At 39.4% G+C, this 26,899-nt stretch overlaps 1 protein-coding gene across 3 annotated transcripts in view; it reads right to left on the reverse strand.

Annotated features, from left to right (window-relative positions):
* Positions 1-26,731, reverse strand: part of raver2 (ribonucleoprotein, PTB-binding 2) — an 82,748-nt gene extending 56,017 nt beyond the window's left edge. For 2 of the 3 annotated variants that reach the window (XM_030083383.1, XM_030083382.1), the window contains exons 1-2: positions 26,423-26,731; positions 3,462-3,528 (exon numbers count right to left, since the gene is read on the reverse strand). In XM_030083383.1, coding sequence (XP_029939243.1) covers positions 3,462-3,528; positions 26,423-26,695 — 340 coding nt within the window. In that variant the 5' untranslated portion in view covers positions 26,696-26,731. Of the gene's footprint in view, positions 1-3,461; positions 3,529-26,422 lie in introns of those variants that run through there. The other variant, XM_030083384.1, reaches the window with a different exon arrangement.
* Positions 26,732-26,899: the final 168 nt, after the last annotated feature.

Raw genomic sequence — 26,899 nt, forward strand, 5'->3', positions numbered from 1 at the left:
GAAATTAAAAAAAAAAAAAAAAAAAATGACAGCATGATATTGTAATAAAAGCCACTCTTGCCTCACAGCAAGAAAAACCCTTTTCAAAGGCTCCGGGCGCGAGTCTTTCTGCTATGAATATGTGTCTGGCATACACTGATTTTCTCTGGCTTTTCTGCATAATTCAATGACTTGCGTGTTTGTTCGACTGCTGACTGCGTTACTTTAAACCATTTGTGGAAATGTGAGCCCTACCTTTGATGCCCTGGTGGGCACCTATCAAGAAAACCATAACAATGGAGTTCCTGCCACTTACTGTGGTGCCTTTTTAAGGCTGTTTGTTGGTTCTTAGCTGGTTAAAATCCTACTACAACAGTCCTGCATGCATTGTGATGCAATTAGTGTAGCAGAGGTCATGCTGTGAGAATAAATTAAACATAGAGAATGGGCTGCTAAAAAAAAGGGGAGATTCTGGCCATAAAGAAAATTTAAGAAGCAGGTGAATTTAAGCTGCTGATTTGCTGTGGCTAAGATTTAGAACAAATTCATCAACTAATCTAACCTGCTGAAGACTGAGGCAAGGATCTCAACAAACCTACCTCCTGTAGGTAAAATTACACCCTCATCAGGTTGAAAGACACCAAATGTCGATGTCAAAACAACTTCCCATCCATCTCTGCTCCCAGATTCACCCACAGACAAACACACACGGAGACTCACACACTAATAAGGCCAGACGGGGATCTAACTACCAGCAATATAATTGGAGGACGACCCACTCTGCCAGCCGAGTCACCCTGTCACTGTGAGCGGACAGTGCTAACCGCTGCACCAAGCTAAAAACAAAAAGCTTGGATACTGTATGAAAACAACTGTGTTTTGATGGCGCTGATAAATCCTGCCATGTCTGTAAATTCTCCAGCTGCAACAATGTGGTCTGCTGTGGCTCAGTCCTCCTACTTGCTCACATAATTTAGCTGTAATTGTTAAACTGATAATAATAAAGTTCTTCTATCCGACGAGAGTCCTTATAAAATTCGCAAAATTATAAACTGAAATAAATATTCTTCCTTGAATAAAAAGCTAAAGCTGAAAATATAAACTTGATAATTACATTTACTAATAAAACTTTATGCCAGAATACATTTTTTGTGTGTACTGGATTACACATGAGTTGGTGCAAACATTTTAGAGACCAACATTATTAGTGAAACATTTACCTATCATTGACATTCCTGCCAGACGGTCAAAGCAGAGCTAATGCAACAAATTGGCTTTTTTAATCATTTGAATGTGAAGAAGCACACTGCTCATAAAAATGCCAAAAACATTCGGATGTTTGGGAAAATAATCCAAATACAGCTGTACCAACCGCAGGTCACCAGAGGTCCTGACAAAATTAATTAGAGACTTTCGAGACAGTTAAACTCACGGAGACTGCTACTCTTTCTTGTCCAAAGACTGAAATTCATTAGCTAAACATGAATAGTAAATGATACGAGAAGGTCACCGAAAAAAGAAAAAAGACTGTTCAGTCAGTGTGAGAACCAAGAGTAGCTAGAAGAGCTACAGCTTGAATGACAACAAATGAAAGTTTGATAATAAAAAGATGTGAAAAACCCATGATGAAAACAGCAGCACTGGTGTTCGCATCACTGTATTTGGGTAAAATTTCAACTTTGTCTGAGACAGCCTTTGATGTTCACAATATAAAACTCCTCACCCACTTCATCCACCTCAGCAGATCAGAACCCAGCGCCACAGCAGCGGCCTAATTAGCGCAGCAACCCGGCTGCCGGTCCGATGAGGGCCCCGGGTTTCATCAGGCTCTCATTTACTCTGAAACACCATTAACCTTTTGGACAAGCTGGTGCTTTGATATCTCAGCTGTTTACTGCTCCCCTCCACTTTCTGAAAGTGTTATGTTTCAGACGCTTGGTCGACTGCCCGCACTAAATATAGGCTCCATGTAAGATTTCCCTGGAAAGGGCCACACTCCTTGGGTGTGAGGCTTGTGTGCGCGTGTGTATGTGTCTGTGCGTAAACATAATGTAAATATTTGTAAATGCAAGCTTTGAATTATAACACAATGAGGGTGAAGTTAAGCTTAGGGTCAAGGTTTGGGAGCTGTAGCTTTGGTGCACAAGTGTGTGTGATGGGGAGACGTTAATAACTAACGTGGGTAAAAAGGTACCGTACATTTACTTCCCTGAAAAATGGAAACACACATCTGCAAGCTAAGGTGAACAACATGAGGCATTCTCCAGGTTATTTCCATCCTCACACTCGTGTTACAAAGTGATGCTTCGGGTCAGTTCTGTGCTATTGATATGACTTGAAAAGAGAGACAACTGTGTCTTTTTTCTCGGCATTTCACTTGGAAAGCTCAAAATACTTCACTGACTGCCACTAATTCACTATACATTCAGTTGTTATGTCCTTGTATTTAATCATAGACTCTACATTTATCTTGAGTTGAGTCATTCATTGGATTTTTATCACGTCAATCAGTTCCAAAAAAAGACAAATTTTCATTGGACATGCCAACCGCTGCATACAGTCTACACAGAACCACTGTCAATAGCACCAATATCACTTTAATAGTGTCTTCCAATTTGTTCTAATTTAAATATAATACTTCCATTAAAGGTGCTGTAGGCAGGATTCCGCATTTCCGCCATCTTGCTTAGGGTTACCTAAGCAAGATGGCGATTTGACCAATCTAAGATGGCGATTTGAAACCCAGCACAGCCAATCCCGTCCTGTTTTCTCTGACATCACGCACTCACGCAAGTTCAGCCCCTCCCACAAGAATGTGCAACGAACGCCCCTCGACCAATCACGGTGAGAGCCTCAGGGGTTCTTCTGATTGGTCAAAGATACCTGGAGCTGTCGAGATTCCTTTTCAGCTCAGAACAGAGACAGATGGAAACGCTGCGCCCTCGTGGTAGTGCAGTTATGCTACACTCCTACAGGATTATCAATGGATACTCTCACATTTAATCCAAAGAAAACACAGAAAAATTAGCATGGACTAGCAAAATCCTGCCTACAGCAGCTTTAAGTTATCAATACTGATAAGTAGCGACAGATGTTACATGGCTATATGTTGTGTGTGTGAGTGTATGTGTGCGTGTGTGTTTGTGTGAGTTTGTGTATGAGTGTGTGTGTGTGTGAGAGAGAGAGAGAGAGAGAGAGAGAGAGAGAGAGAGAGAGAGAGAGAGAGAGAGAGAGAGAGAGAGAGAGAGAGAGAGAGAAGATCCTTTGTATCGATATTTGTGAGAACCAGTGAAACCAACTGGGCATTCTGACTTGCTGTCTCTCTTTCAAAGGCAGTTCGAAGAAGCATTTAGTTGTGATTCTTAAGATGAAATGATAATAATAATGTCAACAATCCAATTAGTTGGTTTGAGTCCTCACAAGTATAGAAGTACAGGTGTGTTTTTGTATACATCTAAATGTCTGATGAACATGAGTTTTACCTGTCCCTTTGTTGCGGTCCACAAAGCAGTACTTCAGCTCATATTCTTTCAAAATTTCATGGACTTCCTGTGAAGAAAAAAAAGAGAAACTTTAACTACAAATGCTCAAAAAGAGTTGAATTCATCTAAACGTACATGAAAACAAACCAAAGGGAAAAAAAATATATATATAGGAATGCTCAAATATTCAACATAATAAACAGATTTGCCCATTGTCAAAATATGTTATATACAATCTGACAAATTATATTATCTAAATCCCACCGATATGTAAATGAATCCTTTTATTGATAAAGTAGAAGATATTCATCCTCCACAATGTGCCATCCTAGAGTTCTGTTTTTCAGCAGCTATAAAATATATAACAAAACTGTTAAGTTTGTTGATTCTTAAAACCAATCTGACGTTGTTTGTCTGCTCAGTCATTTCGCTCAGTAATTATTCTCAAAACTGTCAAGAATAATAGTGCATTCAGTCTTTAATGACCGATCCCTATCTGTACAAACTTTTAAATGAAGAAAAGGAATAAATTAAAATTCCCACAACTAAATATTCGAGGGGGAAATGATTTCTCACTAAACTGCAGGACATTTGCCTGTATAAAATACATTTTTATAGAAGAATTTGAATAGAAAGAGTGAAGATTAAAGAGCCAAGAGGACAGTGAAAAAGGTAATAACACTAGTTATTGAAAAAAATTTCTATTTTAGAGATGAAATACATAAATGAAGTAGAAGAAATTTAAATCATAAAAACAGATGTTTGTTCTTCAAAACTCTGAACCCTTATTTCTCTTTCTTTTTATTTTGCAGACTTTCACAATTGTAATTTCTTTCAAATGAACAACTACTATTCTTGCGCGTGTGTTCTGAAAGAAGAAAAGCCTTTTGGTTGCTGTGCCTCTGAAGCACGACAGCAGGCGAGAAGCTACACAGCCCTCCGATCAACATGAGGGACACACACAAAAAATAAAAAGGTAGTAAAGGAGGTTGCACTCCTCCCCAGAAATGTGTTTTTGTTGCTTCAGAGACAACATTTGATGGAGTGAAATACAAAAGAGGAGCAAAACAGACAGATGAAATACCACCACGGACATCCCGGTGAACTCTGCCGCTCACTGTTAACTCCCTGTGAGCCGTGGAGCCCACCTGTTCACCAGAGCGCACTCACAAAGAGGCACAACCACACACACAAGCGCAGAGTGTTCAGCATTTGGCAACAAGTTTGTTTTTTTATTTCTAAGATATGCTATCCTGAGGCATGAGCAAATTCATGCATACAGTCGCTGTCAAAGCCGTCCAACAACAGAGCCGATCGAACAGGAGCAGTGTGAGGAACCGACTAAATAAAAGACAACACACTGAAAACAATGGCACAAAAAAAAAAAAGAAAAAGAAAAGAAATGAGCTGGTGTAAAAAGCTGCTCTTTTCAATAGGTCAGTTAGGAATGAAACAATTATTGCTAAATCACCATGGGCCAGATGTAATGAAAAAATCTGCAGAGTGACGCACGACAGGTTGGACTTTCAAAGTGTTTACTGGTGCAGTCACGTTAAATTATCATGCTCCATGTGGAGATATTTTCATTCTGTCTTGTATTTTTTTAAACGATGCCTTCCATTCATCACTGAAACAATACTCTTCTTCTACAGCAGCTTCGTCAAGACCACTTGAAGAAGGAGGATCAGCTATTTTCCTTTCCGTTGTTAAAAGAGATGTTTTTGGGGGGAGTCTGAAATAAGAAAATAATATTTTTCATAAAAAAACACAAATGCCCAAATGCATTGTGCATTGGCAAGTGACACCAAATTTGCATCTCTCACCCCCAAACCCCTTTTTATATCTATTGTAGGCAATTTTATTTATATAGCAGGTGTAAGCAAGTACATTACCAAAGCTCACTTAAAAAGCATGACTTTGGACTGTAGAGGGAAGCTGGAGTGAAAGCATAAATGTTAACAAGAGCACAGGGGAAACATGCAAACTTACACACAAGAGTGCAAAACCACGATTGAAAACAGACTACAAATATGAAAACAACGGAAACAAGGGCATGTGATAAATATAACCAATAAAAAGCTGTGCTCGGCTATAGTTTGACCAGGCTGACAATAAAAAAATGAACGCATTCAGGCAGAGTATAAACATTATTTTATGGCAAAACCAAAAATGTATGTTGTGCATTTAATTTACGTGGCAGCATTGTCTTTTTGCACATGAAAGAAAAAATAAGAAGAATGGAAACAGCTTGTGAAGAACTGATGAGCTTAGGGAGGATGCAGCTGTTTTGTTTGGTGAACTAACAACATCCACAGTTTATGCTTTTATTCACTTGAAACGTGTGAATGCTATCTGTTATGCTATCCATCACAGAGAACAACAAAGAAATTCACTTTGTATTGAAGCATTTCACTGTCACACAATGTACACAGGTGTAAAAGCGTGTGTGACAATTTGTGTGTGGTCCGACCATAAACATCAAAGCTTCATTTTTGAATTTTGTTTTGTTATTTTTTTTGGGGGGGGGAAAGAGCAAACACATAGCAACAGTTGGGCTATGATTAGGTTTTCTAATATGTATATTGTTCTCTTTTTCGGTCCCTCTCACCAGCATGCAGCCTACTCACATGGAGAGCAGGCATGTTCCATATCAGTGAAGACCATTAAAGGCAACCCACACACAGGTTCAGCCAGCTCACCCTTAAAATCAGCACAGAGTGAGCTGTTATATCCACAACAGAGAAGAGGAAAAAAAGGTGCTGTGCTTTAGGTTTGTGCTCCACATTTATCCGTCTGTTGATTTATTACTCTTGGAACAAAAACCAAAAAAAAGCTCTGTGGAATTTTTCACATCATTCTGTTTGTATTTAAAAATGTAAGGCTTCAGTCTGGTCCCATTCAATATCAAATCTTTTAATGCTGGTTCTCTCCCTTCTTACAAATAAAAGGCTGTTTTCCTTTAGCTGGCGATGGCTTTGAACAGAGGAAATACTCCAAAGCAATGAGGAAGATTTCAGCACTTGTTACAAAATAAAGGAGGCAAAGTGCTCAAGAAAGACTGTATTCTGCAAAAAATAATGTAAACTAACATTTTCAAACATTTTCTCAGGTGGTGAAGGTAGTAATACACACTTGGGTTGTTATCATTCAGGCTATAGACAATTAAACGAGGCTAATGTGACGAGAACATAACAGGATTAAACTATCTCAGTCAAAATCAAAGAATTGTTCGAGGTCCTCGGCAAAGTACTTTCTGCTGTTACCACCGAACAGACCGCCGATTCTTTTATTTGTTTATCCCTCAGTTTAAGTGCTTACATGTGGCTATGCATTTAATGGGGTGGTTGTACTGTATCAAATTTCCGTGTTGGTCTCCTGCTCTATGTCTGTGTGTGTGTGTGTGTGTGTGTGTGTGTGTGTGTGTGTGTGTGTGTGTGTGTGTGTGTGTGTGTGTGTGTGTGTGTGTGATTCTCTGCAAGCTGAGCTCCTTTATTAACAAGAAAACTGACAGAAAAGCTTTAAAACACATATTGGCCTGCACAGAAGCAACAATGTCTAACAACAGAACTGGATTTTATAATAAACAAGTAGAAAAAGTGTATTTTTTTTTTTCATTTGCGACTGATTACAGTACTAAACAGCATGCATGTCACTGCCCATTTGGTTACTCTAAAACAAGGTTAAATTCTAACACTTGGTGCCCTTCTCTCTCTCTCAGAATAAGGTTTATTGCGAGGCCTTCTGCTATTCTGTACTTAAATTAAGCTGAATGTTTGTCTCACACAGTCCTGGCACATCATAAGACATTTAAACACTATTTTTAGGAGCACAAACAATCCTTCCTCTCGTCACAGCCATGCAATTTGCCGGCTGATCATGCCACGCTGCTCGTTTCTCTATGATATTCCAGTTTGTTTCACTCTATTTCCTTTTACATTCCACGTTGTAATGATCTCTCACTTTCGCTTCACCCAATCACACTGTCCAATAATGTTTCACTTTGTTGTATCGAGATTGCCGCTACGCTGTTTCGGCGGTTTTCTAATTAAACACTCCTCTGTTTGTTTCAAAGCAGGTACTCGGCTCAGTGAGGAGTCAAAAAGGCAAACCAACCAACAGGTAGTCATGTGGACTGATAGTTTAACTCTGACTACTGTTTTTATTTAAAAAACAAACAAACAAACGGAACATGCTCTTTTTTGGTTTATTTTGTTTTTTAGCTGTGAAAAATTGCCAAAAAAATTGAATTTCCACTTGTCATTCTGAAAAGCTTCTTGTAACTGTAAATGCGCATTGTTTGTTGCTGAGTAATGATAAGAAAACATTTGCAAAACCAGGGTTGTGCATATGTAGCATATTCATTAATGCAACAACTGAATGTGCACACAGTCATCTTAATATTATTTGTGTAATTTTTCCTTCACTGTGCTTCTCAAATTTAATTCTAATTCTCACTATGATCTGCACTCAGTTAAAGCTTCTGGTCCAATAATAATTAATATCTGATAAAATAGCTAAGCATTAACATTTGGCTTACGCATAATGTGTTTACACTACAGAATAATGTACTTAGTAGGGTTATGTTTATTTTGTGATGTGGCATGTATTAGTGTGTTTCTTTTTGTGAGAAACTGTGTAAAAACTAAATGTCTCTATCAAACTACGCATGATCTATGTATAACTAGGACCATTTAATATCCCTAAAACAAGAGACAGGTGTGACTGTTGCTGGCTGGAGATGACGACTCAGTTTATTTTCTGCGCGAAATCCTAGTTCAATGCCTATTATTCCAAAATCGTCTGTTGTAAAATTAATTTTTAATTTGAAACACATAAAGACATTCGGAGGCCTTCGAACTAGAAACCCGAGTTTTCCTTTTCAACCTTCAATTTGAATTTCAAAACAGTAATTTAGTGTGTTTTCCAGTCTGTTGATAAACTAATTCCTGTCTGTCTGTCTCTCTGCCTGCCTGTCTTCACAGAGCACAGCATTATTTCCAACCTAAATGTTTTGCAACGCTGACCTATTACAGATGTATCTGCCTTGCCTTGGTCCTGTTTCATTGTCAGCTTCTCAAATCAGTATCCAAATGACTGGCAAAGGTCACATATGCAGATACCACCCAGCAACACCTTCGATGCTTAAAGCTGACAGCTCTTGCAAGCCCAGTCACTGCTCCAGTATTAGCTTGGAGCACTTCGAAACTTTCATTGCACGCGCATTTTGGTGCACACTTCGGTGGAGCAGAAAATCCAACTGCCCTGAGAGGATGGTTTTGATATGGAATGCGATAACAGCTTGGTCTGACAACTTGTGAGACTATACACTCCCTAAACACTGCTGCTTTCAGCTGTAATTCACTGATCGGTGGCTGCAACGCAAGAGAAAAATCCCGTCCACAGTCCCAGTCTCATATACACCTGCTTTCACTGGCTGACAGCACAAGCCTGAGTCCTACTGGAGCTACAGTATTGGATATCATAGACATACCTTTAGCAAATAGTCTGATGTCTGTAATACACTGTCTGTAAACGCTTTCTTTTTTTCGAATACACTGTAAAGCAGAGAACTGTGTGATAGTGTAAACTGATCAAAACATTAACTTTAAAGAGGGTGAACCACAATGCAGTCACATTTTCCGAGTGGCTGTTTATTGTCGTACCTAAAGTTAGTTTATCCAGCTCAATCTCAGATACTTTTAAGAATCCGTTAATGGATAAACTATCTTTTCTGCACCCAAGAACACCAGCATTTTCCCTGAGTGCAATTTAGCTGGAGTGTGAGTGCTGTGCATTTCTACCCATGAGCCCCAACGTTTTAATGCAGTGGGAAGGCGCTGTAAGAGAATGATGGAGATGTGCAAATACGTTAAACACTACAATTATGACTTTACTTTTTGCTGTTCTCAGTATCAGTAGTTTTCATTCCCCTATTTTTGTTTGTTTACTTGGTTGGTTCAATACTAATTAGAACTGTTTTGTAAATTTTAACGACACGGTTTTTTTAATGAGTGCCAGCTTATAAAATGCAATCATATCAAAGCCTCCGTATGCCTTTATGAGCAACAAGTGTGTAAATTAGGACAAGGATGTCCTCAATCTCATTTTTGAAAATGTTCTCTCCTTTCAGAACCAACATAAGATCTATACTAACTGTGCTCCAATAGAGACCAATAAATGTGAAGGATAGATAAAAGATAACTGCGGCTTCATCTGACAGGTCAAAATGTACAAATACAGAAAATATGATTTCTTATAAGTTTCACTGATCTTTGAAATCATAAATCTTTCCATCCTTTTCATAAGCAAATTACAGTTTATGTGTCATTCTGTACTGACTCCATCAAGCAAAGTCATTTCCATCCTTGTATTCTCTCATTCTGACTCTGTTAAAGCTGATACGCATTTTTATTTTTTTTTTGTGAGTGGTCTGAACTTCATACTGTGGGAGTCGGACGTTACGGACAACTATCATGAACCAATGCCCTGACACTGAAGTTCGTCATAGTGGGACAAAAAACAGCCGGTATTACTGCAACTGAATGAACATTCATGGTCCAACTTCAGTTTTTCCTCTCTGTCATATTAAGATCCTGTGAACTCAACTGTTGTTTTGGGTAAAGTCTCCAGTATTTGGTATGAGAAGCTGGCTGCCAGCTAGATGCTAATTCAGTCTACAAATAAACATTCAATTTATGTAGGGGACAGAAACGACTCAACTTTACAATTATGATGGAAAAAAATTAAACAGGGAAAGAAGTCATCACATCAAAATATTTAATTCACATCGGCTTATATCTTTGCAAGCATGGAGACATTGATTCATCAAAGATAGACTTCTCCAAATTTCCAAATCTGAAGAACATCAATGCTGTTTGTGAGCATGATTGCTATTGGCATCAAATGAAAGCTTAACACGGTCTTCAGAAAAGCGGCCCAAACAGTCCAAACAGGTCGCTCGTCAACCAATGACTTCCATTCAGGATTTCACCTGATCCAGTGCCTGGTAAACACACACACTGAGTCCTTAGCTGCATCCCTGCAAGTGGAGCAAAACACTCAAATGGTCCCCAGAGGAAGAATCATAGAATTATTCCCCAGTGCAGATTGTGCCAGAAGCATTACATTACTGTGATGTCTGTGATTTGCAATGACAAGTCTTATCCCGGTGTTTGTCAGCTGCTGTCCCTTCACCCACAACTTCAATCACATTCCTGCAAATAAAGACCAGCCACACTGAAAATTGGCTTTCAGTCAGCCTATGACCCTTTCACCATTTACGTTTGTCTTTCCTAATCCCTCAGTTGCACCCCGAGAGGTGCTGTGAACAGGTTTGTGTTGTATAGAGAGAAAAGTGTGAAAGTCAATATGAAATATAAGGTGAAAAAGCAAAAAACTGAGAATGTTTCCCCCCTTCAGACAGGTAGGAAGAAGAGAAACAAGGTGTTTACTGTGACACCTGTTTCATTCACTACGCAAACACAACCACACACACACACACACACACACACACACACACACACACACACACACACACACACACACACACACACACACACATTCCCCTGCACTCATTCTGTTTTTTGTCCTGCTCTCATAAATGAGGTGGCTTAAAAACACAAACATAGTTACTGGGGAGAAAGTAGCAGCAAGGAATCACTTCAGCATGGTGTGTGTGTGTGTGTATAGAGAAGCGATGGCGAGATAGAGGGATTAGGGGGCAAACACACTCTGCATGGCCTCCTTACCGGCAGTAACAATGTCCTTGACCCACTGATGGAATGATATACGGTACAAAGGGAGAGTGACGCGCAAGTCTGCCAGGAAGCAGAGAGCTGCTCTTACATTAAAGGAAAGCTCATGATTATTGTTCACCTCACTCCAGCAGTGCTGTCCTTATCAGTGAAATCAAACAAGAGATTTTTATGACCTTGAAACAGTCTTTATTTATGAGCTGTGAAAATCTTGTACGTTAGAAAATATATATGACTCTACTCCTGTCATCACTTCCTCCTCGCAATAAGAGAGCAACCTTTTGGGAATAAAAACTAAAAACTGGCCATTTAGAGCTGCAACCCACTTAAATGAAAAAGTGCTACTACAGAATAGGCGGCTTAATGTTTATCCAGTTCAAATTAAAATGAATGGGTTGTCAACAGCTGCTTTCTATTACCAACACATACACAATTTGTTACATATTCAAAGGAAATTATAAAAATGCTTCGCCGATGCAGTGCATGTGAGAAGCATGGATTTCCATATTTGGTATGAGCCAAGATCCATGTCTGTATGACAGGTGGCTCAAACCATGCACAGCACGGATCACTGGCCCATCAAATGGCTGCCCGGAGAGCTTCTTATAAAACGTGCGCACTCGCATATTGAAAACAGACAAGAACCAACACCTGAGAGCAGACATTCCTTCACGTTTGAGCTCTCTTTCCCTGTCTTGAGCACACTCTGATATTTCACACATTTTACTGTATGCCAGTTCACAACCTTCACTCCGCACAAGCACATGATTTCACAAGTTTTGTTTTAATTCCACGCCTTTCCACTACCTCAGTCTTTTCCATCATCCGCCACAGCTTCTTTCTCCCCCTGACGCATCTGAATCCTCCGGTATTCCCTTGTCTTTGCTCTGTTTCACAGCTGGACCAAACTCAGACTTTCTGGTTAAAATTTCATGCTGAGTTACTGTTGCCCTGCAGGAGTGACGGAGAACACATTCCAAATCAATTCCTGACACGTGCACCCGTCCCAAACGCTTTCCTTTTTGATGGTAAAACAGTCAAAAAAAAAGGTTCTTTATGAATATTTCTTCCTCATTTTGGGTTTGTTTGCTTTTCTGGAAACTTTGTTCACTTCCAGTTGAGTAGCGAGACATGATGCAGTTAAATATCTTCACAGAAAATGAAACTGAAGACCCTTAAAACAAGCTCGGCAGTCAAGGACAAAACTCCTAAAAAGTGCACAGCTGAACTGTCGTCATATTGATGTAGTAAAAACTAAACAGGCTCATGTCTTCAGATATGTTTATATTATGCCACTGCATTCACTAAAAATGATACTTCTACTAATTCATCCATCCATCTTCTAAGCCAGGGATTCCCAAGTGGCGGCCCGCGGGCCGGATCTGGCCCGCCGAACCATCCAATCCGGCCCGCGAGAGGATTCCAACACGCGCGCGCATTACCCCGCGCCCTCGAGCGGACACACACACCCGGAACTGACGGTTCTCCCCCCGGTCTGCGGGTGCATGCCTCTGTCGCCGCCGCCGCCGCCACACTTCATCTGACCTTTCTACCTGCCTCAACTCTCATTCACACACAAGCGTTTTGTCTTTTCTCTAATATCCTTCAGTAACCTTCTCTCCTGAGCTGGCCTCTACCTCGCCATGTTCATTTACACTTGCCCCACAAATGATTAACCATCACATGACACTGAATAAAATTAAACATTGAACATCTTCATTGAAACACATATTTGGAGAAAATGGAATTAAAAATTAAATCTTAATGTGCCGTGAGGAAATAGAGGCAGAGGCGCACCTTACTGGAGTGCTTTGCATTTAACATTCTGGAACTGCCTGGTCCAACCATGCTTGTTGTTGCTTGTGCATTTCCACAACACAAATACTAGCAGAAGATCTGTTTTTTGATGTCAGTGAGGGTATATCCAGGGGGCTGAGGGAAGCAGGTGGCTCATGCTGAGACAAGACAGATTCTGCCGTCAGCCAGTGTGACCCCCGCTTTCTTCCCTTCCCCTCTCCACACCCATCCTCCTCTGCTTCGTACTGAAACGACAGGGCTCAGGTTTGAGGATATTTTTCCAACTGAGTCAATACTCCCCCCCCTTAATTCTAGTCCTGAAGTCATTAGTTGTGCTTGCTTCTCATTGGCGTGTGCTCCCTGATGTTTTTCTTAGGAGATAATGCAGATTAAAATACACATTTACAGTATGAGTGTGTTTCATTTTGGCAACAAGCGTAGTGTTTGTTGGTGGACTATATGTTAATGTCACTGCCATATTGGAGGAGGAAACTTCCAGTAATAAAAACAGTAATGAAGTAAATTGTTTGCAGTACACTTTATATATGTACATTATCTTATACTATAATATCAACTGCTATTAGTCGCCAGTTCAACTGATTTAACTAACTACTAATCTAATATTCATTGATTTCATTAATTACTTCTCCATTTTATGGAAAAATTGAATGTAAACTTCATACAATTATTATAATATTTAAGTGTTGTATTATAGTTAGAAGTTTGGCAGATTGAGTCTGGGTATGTTGGGCGTTTCCAGTTGGAGTTTGGAAGGTCTCCCTGTGCATGGGTTTTCTCCAGTTTCCTTCTTTCCTTCCATCCATCCATCCATCCATCCATCCATACATCCGTCTTCTATGCTGCTTCATCCTGTGCAGGGTGGTGGTGTGCTGGAGCCCATTCCAGCTAACTGAGGGCAGGATACACCTTGAATAGGTGGTCAGTTCATCACTGGGCAACACAGAGAGGCAGACAACAACACACACTCAAAATCACATCCAGTCTCAACGTAGGGTCACCAGTTAATCTCACACGGCGTCCTGTGTCAGTCAGCCTATGGTTATAATCTACAGAGACATGACAGTCACACAACTACTAAATTTAACAGGGATTTTTCACATCTTGTTCGGCTCATATGTGTTTTTATGTATTTTTTTTAATAATTGTGCAATTCCATAAGAACATCTTATGTTGATGTCTGAATTTCTGCATATATAACTTTATATAGTGTTTTTTAAGTGTCTATTTTTCTGTGATGGCCTTTGCTGAATATACCTACTTCAACCTTCTCCAATATACTGAACTCTCACTGTTAAGAGTTGGACCATGCCTTTTTCAACTGCCAATTTTGTTCTTTTGTTCCTGCTGGCCAACTATTACAACTTGAATTACCATTTTTATTTATTTATTTATTTATTTTTTTTTTTGCTCCATTAAGAAGTCAATGTGCTGCTAATGGATTGATCTAAAACACAAGAAAAGCTAAATGGTGGCAAAGTACACACAAAAACCCAATTTCATGGTGTAAAATTCCCTCTGCATGTGTTTTTCCACATTTTTGAGTGTCTAAAGACTGAAATTCTTATTCACTCCAACACAGAATTATCTCACTAAAACATGCGCACCCTGCAAACCTCAGATCCTGACTCCACTTCTTCAAGCTCTGGGTCACCACTGCAATTACGTTTTATGAAATTTCCAAATACAGAATTTGCCTCATCCATAGAAAATCAATACATTTAGCCAATAATTAGAATAATATGCAAGAAAAATTCGTAGTACGCATGACTTTTTCTGTGTTGAAGATTGCTGTGTTCTCTCTTGCCCTCTGTCCATGGACATACGTTCAATTTTAAGCCACAATATACTCATGACTTGAGAGACAGATTTAGCACAAGTGTACAACATGATGCACCAGCATACGAGCAGAAAAGAAAAGCAACTGCTGAGAAATGTGGAGGCAGAGAGAGAGCAGAGAAGCTCTTAAGAGCTAAATGGCCTCTTGTAGTCATTTGTACTTGTACATCAAGGCGCCAGCTGAAGCACCCTGTACATCAACAAGCTGGATGTGGGGAAGTAAATGTCTTCTGCTGGCATAACACACATTTTTGTATCACATTACAAGACTCCAGATTTGTTCAGGTTTGACATCACATGTGTTTAAAAATCCCAGTTACCGTATGAATAATAAATAAATAACATGTACAATACATGTAAGTGGATAAAATACTGTTTTTGAATGAACAACATTTATCTTAACTAATATCAACTGGCAGCTACATCTGATTTTCATGATTTAAACTGCACACTAACATTTAGTAGCTGATGCCGCACGCTCATAATCCCACAAAATGAAATATTATTAGCAGAAAACGTCAATTTTGTTCATCAACAGATTTGCTAGTGAACACACATCCGATATCCATGATCCAATTAGGCTGGGTCATCCTTCAAAGCCTGAGTTCATGCATCCTTTCAGTCTCTGAGCTAAAAATCGACTCGCTTCTCCTGAAAGAGAGCAAGCACACTGCACGGCACCTCTGTTACCAGTGGTGAATCATTTGTTTACTAGCATTATGAAAGCTCATCTCAGCTGTTACAGTATTGAAATAGCATTGGAAATGCAAATAATATTTCAGAATTAAATTGTACAATCTGACCTTGTGTTCGTCTACATCTGCTTGTAACAGTGGTCAATAACAATTGTTAATTCAACTCACTTTTTTCAGTGTGGTGGTGATACTAGCAGACATTTCACTCTGTCGAGTTTTCATAGAATACCCACCATGTGTTCCTCTTGTTTATGAGGCTTCAGTGTTGTTTTGATGCAGAACTCAATATGAATGTCAGACCCCAGATATAATATTCGAATATAATTTGGTGGCACTTTTTTCTTTTCCATTTTGATGAATTAGAAAAATACTCTACATATATAAACACAGCATGTTGTGTTTAGCATCAAATCTTCTGCTTGTGTCAGTCACTTCAGGGCCATTGACATTGTACTACAGATACATTTGAATTACAATATGAACACCAGCACAATATATTGGATGTCAGCAAAGAATCAAAATGAAGCGCTAAGACTTGTGATGTTGACGTAGGTTTAAAATCACCTAAACAAGCATGTCTGGACTGTAGGAGAAAGATTAAAATCTTGTAGGTCCATGTAGCCTCAGGGAGAACAAGCAAACTCCACACAGAAAGTCAAAGCCCACAGTCAAAGCTGCACATTCTTTCGAGGAACAGAAAAACTCAACACAGAAGACTTCATCAGCCAACGGGCTCAAACCAGAAACATTCCTGTCGTCAGGCAGACTGAACTATAGAGAACTTTAAGTACCACACTTGTTTGCTTAACATGCTTCCTCATAATAAAGGGCAATCTCCAACGAGTGAAAAAAATTGGTAATGTGAAAATCTCTATAAATGCAGATAAGGCCTTAAATAAGGTTTTTTTTTTGTTTGTTTGGTTTTTTTTTTTTTTGTTAATGTAGTAATAATAATAAGAAAAACAAAATAAAATTGAAGGACAAAAAGCAAGAGACGGACCAAAATATGTTGAGAGGGCTAAAGCATGATGGTAAACATAAAAGTGAAAATAACTGAATAATATCAATGAAGGGAAGCCTAGAGTAAAACTACCAAGCAGTAGCTTGGTAGCATCACTATTGCAACAACACACCATCAGTCGGGTAAAACTAACCTGTCTGAACACAACAGCTGATCCACTGATCTAATGAGTCAACCTGAACTCAATGGGTACAAACAGTTTCTAAGTGTCCTCAATTAACGGACCACTAACTAGATTGGACAACAGAGAGTAAACACTGGAACAACGGATTGTCTCAAAAATGGAATATTGCTGTGACTGAGGAACCACACGCAGGGCATCAATCAAAAACAGCTGATCCATTGATCTAACGAGACAAACCGGACCCAGTGGGTGCAAGCGGTTTACTTCACCGCAGGCTCCTTCCATATGGAACCAGCTCCCAGTTTCACTTCACTGCTCTCCTTCCTCACTCGACATGTTTCACTACTAGGTGTCATTAACCAATGTCTCTCTTCTAGTCTATGAACTCTCTTCAATCCTGTAGTCTCTATCTCTCTCTTCTCCCCCCCCCCCCCCAGGATCCCCGAGGATCTTCATCTGAGGCCTTCTGCATTGATCCACCTTGATCAAGTGGAGCAACGATGAGCTGATTCAGAGAATCAATCTGTCTGTCCTATTTTTTTTCTCTCTTTCTATCCCCTCACCCCAATCAAAATAGCAGAAATCCGCCCCCTCTGAGCCTGGTTCTGCAGGTTTATTCCTTTTAAAAGGGAGTTTTTCCTTTCCACAGTTGCTTATGCTTGCTCATGTGGATCTGCTGGGTTTTCTCTGTAAAAGTGTCTAAATGATTATGTTATAAATGGTGCTATATAAAGCAGAATTGAATTAAACTGAACTGAACTAGTGACAAAAAGAAAACTGAAAATAGTACTAAATAAATAAACAGCCTTAACCAACAGAGTTTGGTGCATTTTACGACTTGAGACATATCAAAGAACTTGATCCATCACCTATTTGCTCACACAAATCATTCATAAAAACTTAAGGGCTTGGTTTCTTGCCCAACCACACTTTGACACATTATACAGGGTGATATGTGGGAGTCGCAGTGCCAACATGGAACTGAAAGACGACCCGCTCCACCAACTGAGCCACAGTCACAGCTGACCCCCGATACACCCAGCCATCTATGCTTAAAGATCAAGTAGCATAAATAAGAATTAAGTCTTGATTATAGAGTTTACGACACTGGATATGAAGCTTTAGACATATCAATTTAATCACCTATATATTCACACTCTCTACATATAAAGCCCATTGTCAGAGGCATGAATCAAGGCGTTTTGATTGAATGGCTCTCTTTGTGTATTTCATAAAGGCATAAAAAGAATAGAGACATCTTTGTGTTACTGTTTCTACCCTAGCAGAATGGCACATCCCATTGTTCCCTGTGGGTAGAATGAAACTCCTGAAGGTGATTTATGAATATGAACTGTTGACAGAAGGGAGGATGGATGGGTTCCCACTGTTAATCCCGACTCTGACACGAGCATCTTGCAGAAGAAGATGAAACCACTCAGACAGAATACTGTGCTCTTCTTACAAACTTGTCATGGTCTAATGGAAGGTTTCAGTTTGTGAGACACAATGTGTCTTGACATGAATCACTCCTGTCATTTGGACCTGACCTCTGTAACTTACCTTTTACACCACAGAGTTCCAATAAATTGGACTTCATGTAACTGAGCCTGAAGTGTGAAAGTCAAGCATTTCTTCTATGAAAGAACTGGTTCAATCATGTAAATTAGAATAAACACACACATTGAAATGATTTCTGTTGCTCACTAAACAACATTTTATATAATTTCTTGATCATGTTTCTAATTTACATTTCTAAAATGTTGCAGGAGGCTAGAAGTTGGTGATACGGCACAAGAAGTGCAGACATCTATTGAACAGGGACCAGCAGGATTCAGAACACACTGTACCACAATGACCACACACACACACACACACACACACACACACACACACACACACACACACACACACACACACACACACACACACACACACACACAAAAAAAAGTGAAAACGATAACAAGCAGCAGACAGATATGTCTTGTACTGCAAAAAAAAAGACAACAAAAAAAACAGACATCCTTATCAAATTAAATTAAATTAAATTACAGGCTTTTCGGAATGAAGCTGTACCTCAACAGAGGAGGAACCATTGCATTAGTACTACTCACATTCACTACACTCATTATTTCCCTTTAGCCTTTTATCCAATTAGTCTCCTCTATTCTCTCATTACTTGTCCAGTCAATGCCTTTTATTTCAGGATACTTCCAACCTTTTATCCAGTCAGCAGAACTCCCACCTGCTCAGTTTACAATAATACAACAATTCCTTGAAACGTCATGCTTGGACTGTCAGTCGATCAATATATTGTGAAACAAATTTAATGTGTTAATATAGCACAATTATGTTGCTAAATATCTGAATTCGTAAATAATTAAAACAACAATTATCAACTGTGACAGTCATCGCTTTATAAATTTACTATGGCAGTAACAAGTTGGCAGAAAGCATTATGAAATTAGTGAATCTGCTACAGTGACCATGTTTCAAGAGGCTTGTTACTTTTACCATGGTTGGAAACATCTATAAGGCTGCTGAGCGGTTGTCTCTGTCTTGTCTGCTCAATAAGCTGTTAGCCCAATGCTCAGCGTCCACCAAAGCTGTTATGCCAGAGAATAGCTCAGTTACTATTTCACTAAACTTCTGTTTTCTGGAAGAGGAGCATCACATTATTTCCGAAGAAGCTCAGTCCCTCTGACTCTTAAATTATGTCCAACTGTGACAACATTACCATTATCCTCTGTACGTATGATGCTGTAGTAAACTTACCGTATGTTGTGGACTTTAAGTCCCACCCATGTACGTATAAGTCACATTTGCCAGAAGTGTTTCATGAAGAGGAAATAATAAGTTATTTTGGTGCGCAAGTTACACTTGTTTTTATGTGCACAGATATTAACGCACACTGATAAACTTTGGTTCGAGAACCCTCTGTGAATTTGTTCCAGCAGCAATAAAAGCTGTCAGTGTTTTGACAAGGATTAGGTCTGTTTTCTTGATCACCTGAATTTTTTCCGCAGACCACTGCATATTTCTTGTACACAAAGCTATTTCTTTCTGCTACTCTGTTTTCATTCAGTGCTGAACAATTTTAAATGTTTTTCTTGTTAAAATTCAATTGTGGAGTGTTTTTTGTTTTGGCAACATTCTGGTCTCTCGGTAGTGGGAGTTTTTTGTTGGTATTGTAGCGGAATTATGTTGTCATAAAGTGACAGCTGGTGGTCCTGGGTGGTACATACTCTATTCTAAAATGTACAGTAAACTAGTGTTAGCTTCCTTCATCAGCTGTCTGCTGTTATCTAAATGTTTCCAGTTTTCATTTACAGAACTCGTCAATATTAATCCCTCCATCATATTGGATCTAAAACAAGTTCAATGATTCACCTGTAAAGTTTATTCTTCTTCATTCAACATACTTAAAACCACTTTTCCATTTAAGTCTATAATATGGTATACAGCAAATAAAAAGATAAAAAAGCGGAACAATTATATCACCTTTGATTGACAGGGTTGTCTTCAGAGTGCATTCAGACAAAAACTGATATCAATATCTGTGAAACTTCAAGGAGTGAACAGCAACATGACAATGCTGTACCTGTACATAAAGCACAAAGTGCAGAAGGTAAAGAGGACAGCCCACGGTCAGGAGTGGCCCATTTCACAAACATCTGCTACTGACACACACACACACACACACACACACACACACACACACACACACACACACACAGAATACTGGTGAAAGGAGGTGGTGGGTGGAATGAGAAAAGTGTGATATTTGCATGCACATTTCCATGTACTTCAGTTCTCCTGTTATATGTAATCACACACACACACACACACACACACACACACACACACACACACACACGCACGCACACTTCTGTGGTTCAAAAGATGCTCTCAGGAGACATTTCACCAAATGCTCACAAATTATATATCTTTCGTGCATTTCTACAAGAGTAAATAAAAAACTTGAAGGCTAATCCCATTACACCCGTTTTGATTCATATCAGTGAATCTGCAGACATTTAAACAGCAGCAGCTTTATATTTAATGAAAGATATTTTATCTTGAATTCTCACTTACACACTACTCTCCTTCCAAATACTACATGAAGCACTTCCTAAAACTAACATGTGTAGAAGACCCAATATTTATCTAATATTAGGCACACAGGAATCAAAGTACAATGATTTAGTGGTTCACAAGCTATGTGACGAGGTCTTCCTCTTCTGTCTGACTCATGCTTATGGGTCTTTCTGAGTCGGGCTTGCATGTTCTAACTGTCCGTGGATGTGTTTTTCCAGGTACTCCAGTTTCCTCACAGAGAGGTGCCCTTCGATGGACTGGTGACCTGTCCCCGCTGTACCCAGCCTTTGTTCACTAGAATTAGCTCTAGCTGGAACCCTGAGCTGGATAAAATGTACAAAGCATGGATGGATCAATGGATCAATAGCTGGATAGAAAAGAGTTGTTGCAATATTGGAAAACCTGGGTATTTAGATCACTTTAAACACTATTGTTTTGAGATATAGGTGGACTAAACCTGGTTCAGAAAGTTGAAAAAACAAAGAAATTAATGAATAAATTTATTGATGAAAAGACAAACTGCAGGACTACCATGTTTCAAGAAAAGGATACTTTTGAACTGTGTCTTTTTTGGCTCCTCAATTCAAGCCAATTTTTTTCAAACAGTGCATACAAGCTAAAAATCAATTTACACTGCTTTGCTTTTAGATAAATGAACAGTGAAGAAAGCAGATTAATAACAAGAAAGGAAGATGAAGGCATTAAGAGATTAAAAGATGAAAGCATTGTTAAAATTAAAAAATAAGAGTAAAAAGTAACTACAATACAAGTACAGCGTAAAATGATTGCTATTCTGAAAGGAAGCAGCAAATAGAAATAATGCACCATTTTGTGTTTTCAGCTACCAGTGTGGCAAAATTTGTGGAAATCAATAATTTTTTTTTCATCAGTCCGACTATCAGGAACTTAATTTGAAGCATGTTGACAACTAAGTAAAAGTGAGCTGAAGTTGTATATATGTCAGGACATTTCAGCGTTGAGTTAGCACCCTATATAATCACCTGTGGGTTGAATTCAATTTTTTTTTGATAAGCTGACCAAATTTTTGAAAGGTGTTTGTGTGAAATGCCAGTAAATCTTTTATGTTAGCATTGTAATGGACAGGAAAATTATCCAGGGTGTCATCTGCTCTTCCATAGAGTCCAGCCTCTGTAACCCTAGATTTTATAAAGTTGGCAGAAAAATGACGTGTGGAAGGGCTGCCTCTCAGTAACTATTCAGACAAGACCGCTCGATTTATTTGAAGAGAAGTGAATAGTTGGTTGAGGTCAAAATGCAATTAAAAAAACATCTCCAAATTTGGTCTTAGCACGCTTTGCTACATGTCAAAAACAATTCAGTAGCCTGGCGGTGACCTTAGATTCTTTAAAACTAACAGTCACACTCACAGCACCCCTCTAAGATTAGACCCTGACCCAAAGGTGATGGACGCATCGAAACATGCAACCAATTATCTTTTTCTAGCCACTTAGGAACCACAAAAATAAGCTGTAAGCACAACAGTGACATCTTATTCAAACATCCAGCTGTTACACAGCAATTTACTTTATAATTTACTTGGAGTGGTCTTTCTGTCATCCATGTGAATATATGACCAATATTCAGTACCTATTACCTCTGGTCTGCTGAAACCTGGGGGAAATATGTGGCTCTTTAGCTGCTCTGTGCTTCACTGTGCTCAACAGTGAGCAGCTGGTTCCTTCTGCTGTTTGGCTAAAATCATGCAGTCTACAGTCTGCTTTTCTTCTGCTGGAAATGGTTGCGAGCTGTATCAAAAATGCTCTAAAACTGGTGGCGATGATTTAAAACAGTCAGCATGGACAGTAAAGCAAAATCACTGAAAACTTCCACACAGCTGAAAAGAGCTGCAGACTTGGGTGAGTCACACTGTCGACCTGTCCACAGATTGTTATTAAAAAAAATCTTAATTACATCCTAAAAAAATACTTACTTTCAGATGCTTACAATACTTTCTTTTACACTAATCTCTCACCCAACACTTGTGTCTTGTATTTTCTTTCTCACTCTTCTTTCCCATCCCCCACTCTTCCCTGAGATGAGGACTGTCAGCGAGGCCATATATCTGATACAGTGCACCATGAACACGCGCGCGCGCACACGCACACGCACACACACACACACACACACACACACACACACACACACACACACACACACACACACACACACACAATGAGTGTTTGCTAATGGGGCACCGGGTATGAGTGGAATGGTACATGGGGTGGGCCGGGTGTTGCTGAGTCCATCAAACAGGCTATAGACGACAGTGACAAGGACTTTCCTACGCCATAAATCTGTAACCGTATGGAAAATGTAGCTGTGCCAACACCAGCACTAAGAATATCACTCAATGACCATATAGGTACAAGCAATAGTGGTTATAGGCTTTGCACCCCACCAAAACTTAAAATTAAGCCAAGTAATGTTTAAATTATATTTTAGGGTGTATTTCATTAGTTAGTCTCCTAGATCAGAATAGCTACATTAAGTTTATGATGTCTATCAGCATTAACATACATCTTTGTGACATAAATAACACTATCTTGTTTCACATAACGTAGGCTGAGGCTGTAAATATTTTAGGAATTTACACATTGTATCGTTATCCTCACAGAGCTTGTCCAGCAAATTGTACACTTGCTTCGGTGATTTCAGCAGTATTTCAGCACTGTCAGCAGCACATGATGTGTACTCATATGTACAGATCGCAGCAAAGCGAATGCTTGTCTGTATGCAAAGTCTGACCTTTTAATGTAAATTGCTAATTACTTAGCAAACAAGGAAACATATCAAATAATCAACACATGATTTCCCTCCTAGAAATAAACATCCAAAGCATTTTTCAACAGGACAGTTCAGAGGATATGGGCTTTTTTATGTTTGCTTTACACAGTAATCAATGGAAATGTTGACACCCGACATAAGACTTTCTAAATTTAAATTTAAAGACACAAATGCTTTTTATTGTTGAACTAAAATCACACACAAGGCTCATTACCGTAAATCCTGGTTTATTTCAGTAGTCAATACTGGATTGACGATATTTTCACATAGTCTCCTTTTGGAACTTGTAAAATCATATTTCCATCTTATGTTTACATCAAATTCCCTCCATTCATCTTCCCTACTGCAAGCCGGAGTCGATTTCAGTGGACTACGGATGAAAGCAACGTTCACTGTGGACAGGTCTCCCCTCCATCACAGGGAAAGCGCAGAGGGACGGGCAGTCACACACACACACTCACATCAACACTTCCATGCAATTTAAAGTCTAAGAAATACTTTTTTTTAACTGTAGACAGAACCGAAAGTACCAAACCAGAACATATGCACACACAGAGAACATCCAAACCCTGTTTAAATCTCACTGTAAGGCAACAGTGCCAACCACTACACCACTGTATATCCCTACATGGAATTTCAGAGAACATAATCATTCATAACTGTCTACAGAGTTTTAGAAAACATACCTTTTTGTGCCTTTTTTTTAATGCGTTCAACCGATCACTTCACTGCATATTACCACAGTTCCAATCTTACGAGCAGAGACACAGAGCAAGTGCCAAGACAGGAGGGTGAAATTAAAACGTCCCCACGAATTAAGTTTAGCAGACTAAAAAGCTTCTTATTTCCAAAACAGGCAATAATAATGTCATTTTTCATGCATGCTGTTCATGTTTGTGGCACTCTAAAACACTTTCTGAAAGGAATCAGTAATATCAGTGCCTCAGAAAATCTCGTATGATGTTGGGGCTGGTTTTGCAGTTTCAGGCTCAGAATTCCTAACATGGTTGGACAGCAGAACAGATGATTTCAACCTCTTTTCAAACAAAGAAACAAACAAAGAAACAAACAAAAACGGTTGTATTCTGCTGTGGATGCGAGAGTATTACGGTTCTGTGATGTCGTAGTTTATGGTTTTATGAGGAGCCATCTCTTGTGTGAGAGGCTTCAAAAGCTAAAGCTTTGGCTTCCACTGTTCATCAGCATCACCACAGGTCTAAACTCACACTGCGTAATGTTGCAGATTCACTACTTCTCCTTCAAAAAGATTTATGTGCCACATTCAGCGAGGCAGACTTTGTACTGCTCTTCCCAGACTCAACAGAACATATCAGTCTGAAGCTGATCCATGGATAATGAAGAAAATACAAACAGAAATTTTCGCCTCCTTTGCTTCTCCTGGTCCAAGTGAGTTTTCCTGCTCTGTTTCCTACTTCTTAAACCATGCAGCTGCTCTCTTTCACTATCCTTTCTTTACATACATAAACACACACATGCCCTCATGCAAATACACCCGTCAGAGCGCCGTCTTGATTTGGCAGCAAGCCTTTCCAGAATGTTTATTGCTATAACCCTGAAGAAATATGCAATCAGCACCTTCAACTCACATCTTCATAAAGACTTGCATGTTGACACAAGTGATGACTGATTTTTAATGGGAACTATCTAAAAGTCATAATGTCAGAAACAGTGAAGTCACTGTGGTTTTTGACTATAAACATGAGCACAAGATCACTGCATGTGCAATAAACAAGAGATAGAATACAGCAGATCTGCTCGAGCCTCCAGTGAATAATGTGATTATAGCAAACTGATTACAATGCAGCAAGTCTGAGAAATGAGACAATCTTAGCTTGCCATAGCAGTTCTCAATCATCTATAAACCACTAAATGCAAATTTAGTATAGCATTAGAGTCATTAGCAAGCCTGATTACAATGTTGATTGTCTGTGCACATGGAGTACATGAACTACAACGCTGAGAAAGACTTGAACTGGGATTGAATAAAAGGGATGGGATAGTTAACAATTGCTAACTAAAAAAAGAAACAGAATAGAATAGAATGTTTCTTTTTTTATCTCAGTGGTAAATTGTTTCATTCTACATGTCCAGTCACTTCTCTGTGCATGTACAAAAAAAGACCTGAGACAATTCGACAAAGTGTAATCTTACTTGACCACTCAACCTATCACTTTCTATTTCTGATGCCTCTACAGCTCTATTACTCAAGCTGTAACAATGGGAAAACTGTGCACTTCTGCTCTCTCTCTCTCTGCCTGTTGCAGGTAAAGGCAAAAGAGGATCCTCCAGGCAGCTTTAACTAGAACTTCTTGAAAATTAAACAACATACGTATATCCACATTTATCGATGCACGTTTTGAGTGCACATTCAAACTTGCAGTCGTGTCGTTCTGTCATTGTGCTGTTGTTTACTGATTTGTTTCCATAAGTTTCTGCAAATGTCAAAGTATGAATGGATTATTTTCAACAATAACTGTTGATCAATGAATCAATAACGAAGTTTGCAGATGTGGTGATTTTGTTTGTCTTGTTTATTTTTTTAAGCTGAATGAAAACAAGCTCAAAACTTTATTTGAGACCTTTTTCACTAAACTACCTCAGTTTCCATAAAGTTTGTATCGAGTCATGGTTAATTTATAATGCTATAATATTCTTTCCAATAAGAAGATTGATACCGCGCGCACCAAAAAGTGCAGACATGCATCGAGCCTCGTGCGTAAAACCGAACCGCTCAGTGCACCACGAGAGTTTTTCCTCAGTTTCTCTCGTGCAAACTGTGCCTCGTCGGATACCTGGTTAGTGGTGTCAGGCGGCAGGTTCTTAATGAGGATTTTCCTCCTGTTGCTCAGCTCCTGGCGAGTTTTGGCCAGCCTCTTCTCGATCTCCTCCGGCTCCAGCTCCGGCAGGTCGCGGAGGCTGATCCTGAGCTCGGAGGGCTGCGCCGCCGCCGCCTCCTCATCCTCCGGCTGCCGGCTCTCGGGGCTGTCCATCTCCGGGGAAAGTGCGCTATCCCGGGCTAGAGAAGAGTGAACGCTCGGCGGCTGGATGGATGAGGCTGCCGCCATCTTGGGTATCTGAGAGAAAAGTGCGAGGAAAGGAGAGAGAGAGAGAGAGAGAGAGAGAGAGAGAGAGAGAGAGAGAGAGAGAGAGAGAGAGAGAGAGAGAGAGAGAGAGCAGGTGGGAGGTGTACTGGGGAAAGTGCAGGTGGTAGAATATAAGATAAATAAATAACAGGCATATATGTACGAGTAAATAAGAACACAGATTTA

Source organism: Salarias fasciatus, chromosome 23 (genome assembly GCF_902148845.1).
Source record: "Salarias fasciatus chromosome 23, fSalaFa1.1, whole genome shotgun sequence".
Classification (NCBI taxonomy): domain Eukaryota; kingdom Metazoa; phylum Chordata; class Actinopteri; order Blenniiformes; family Blenniidae; genus Salarias; species Salarias fasciatus.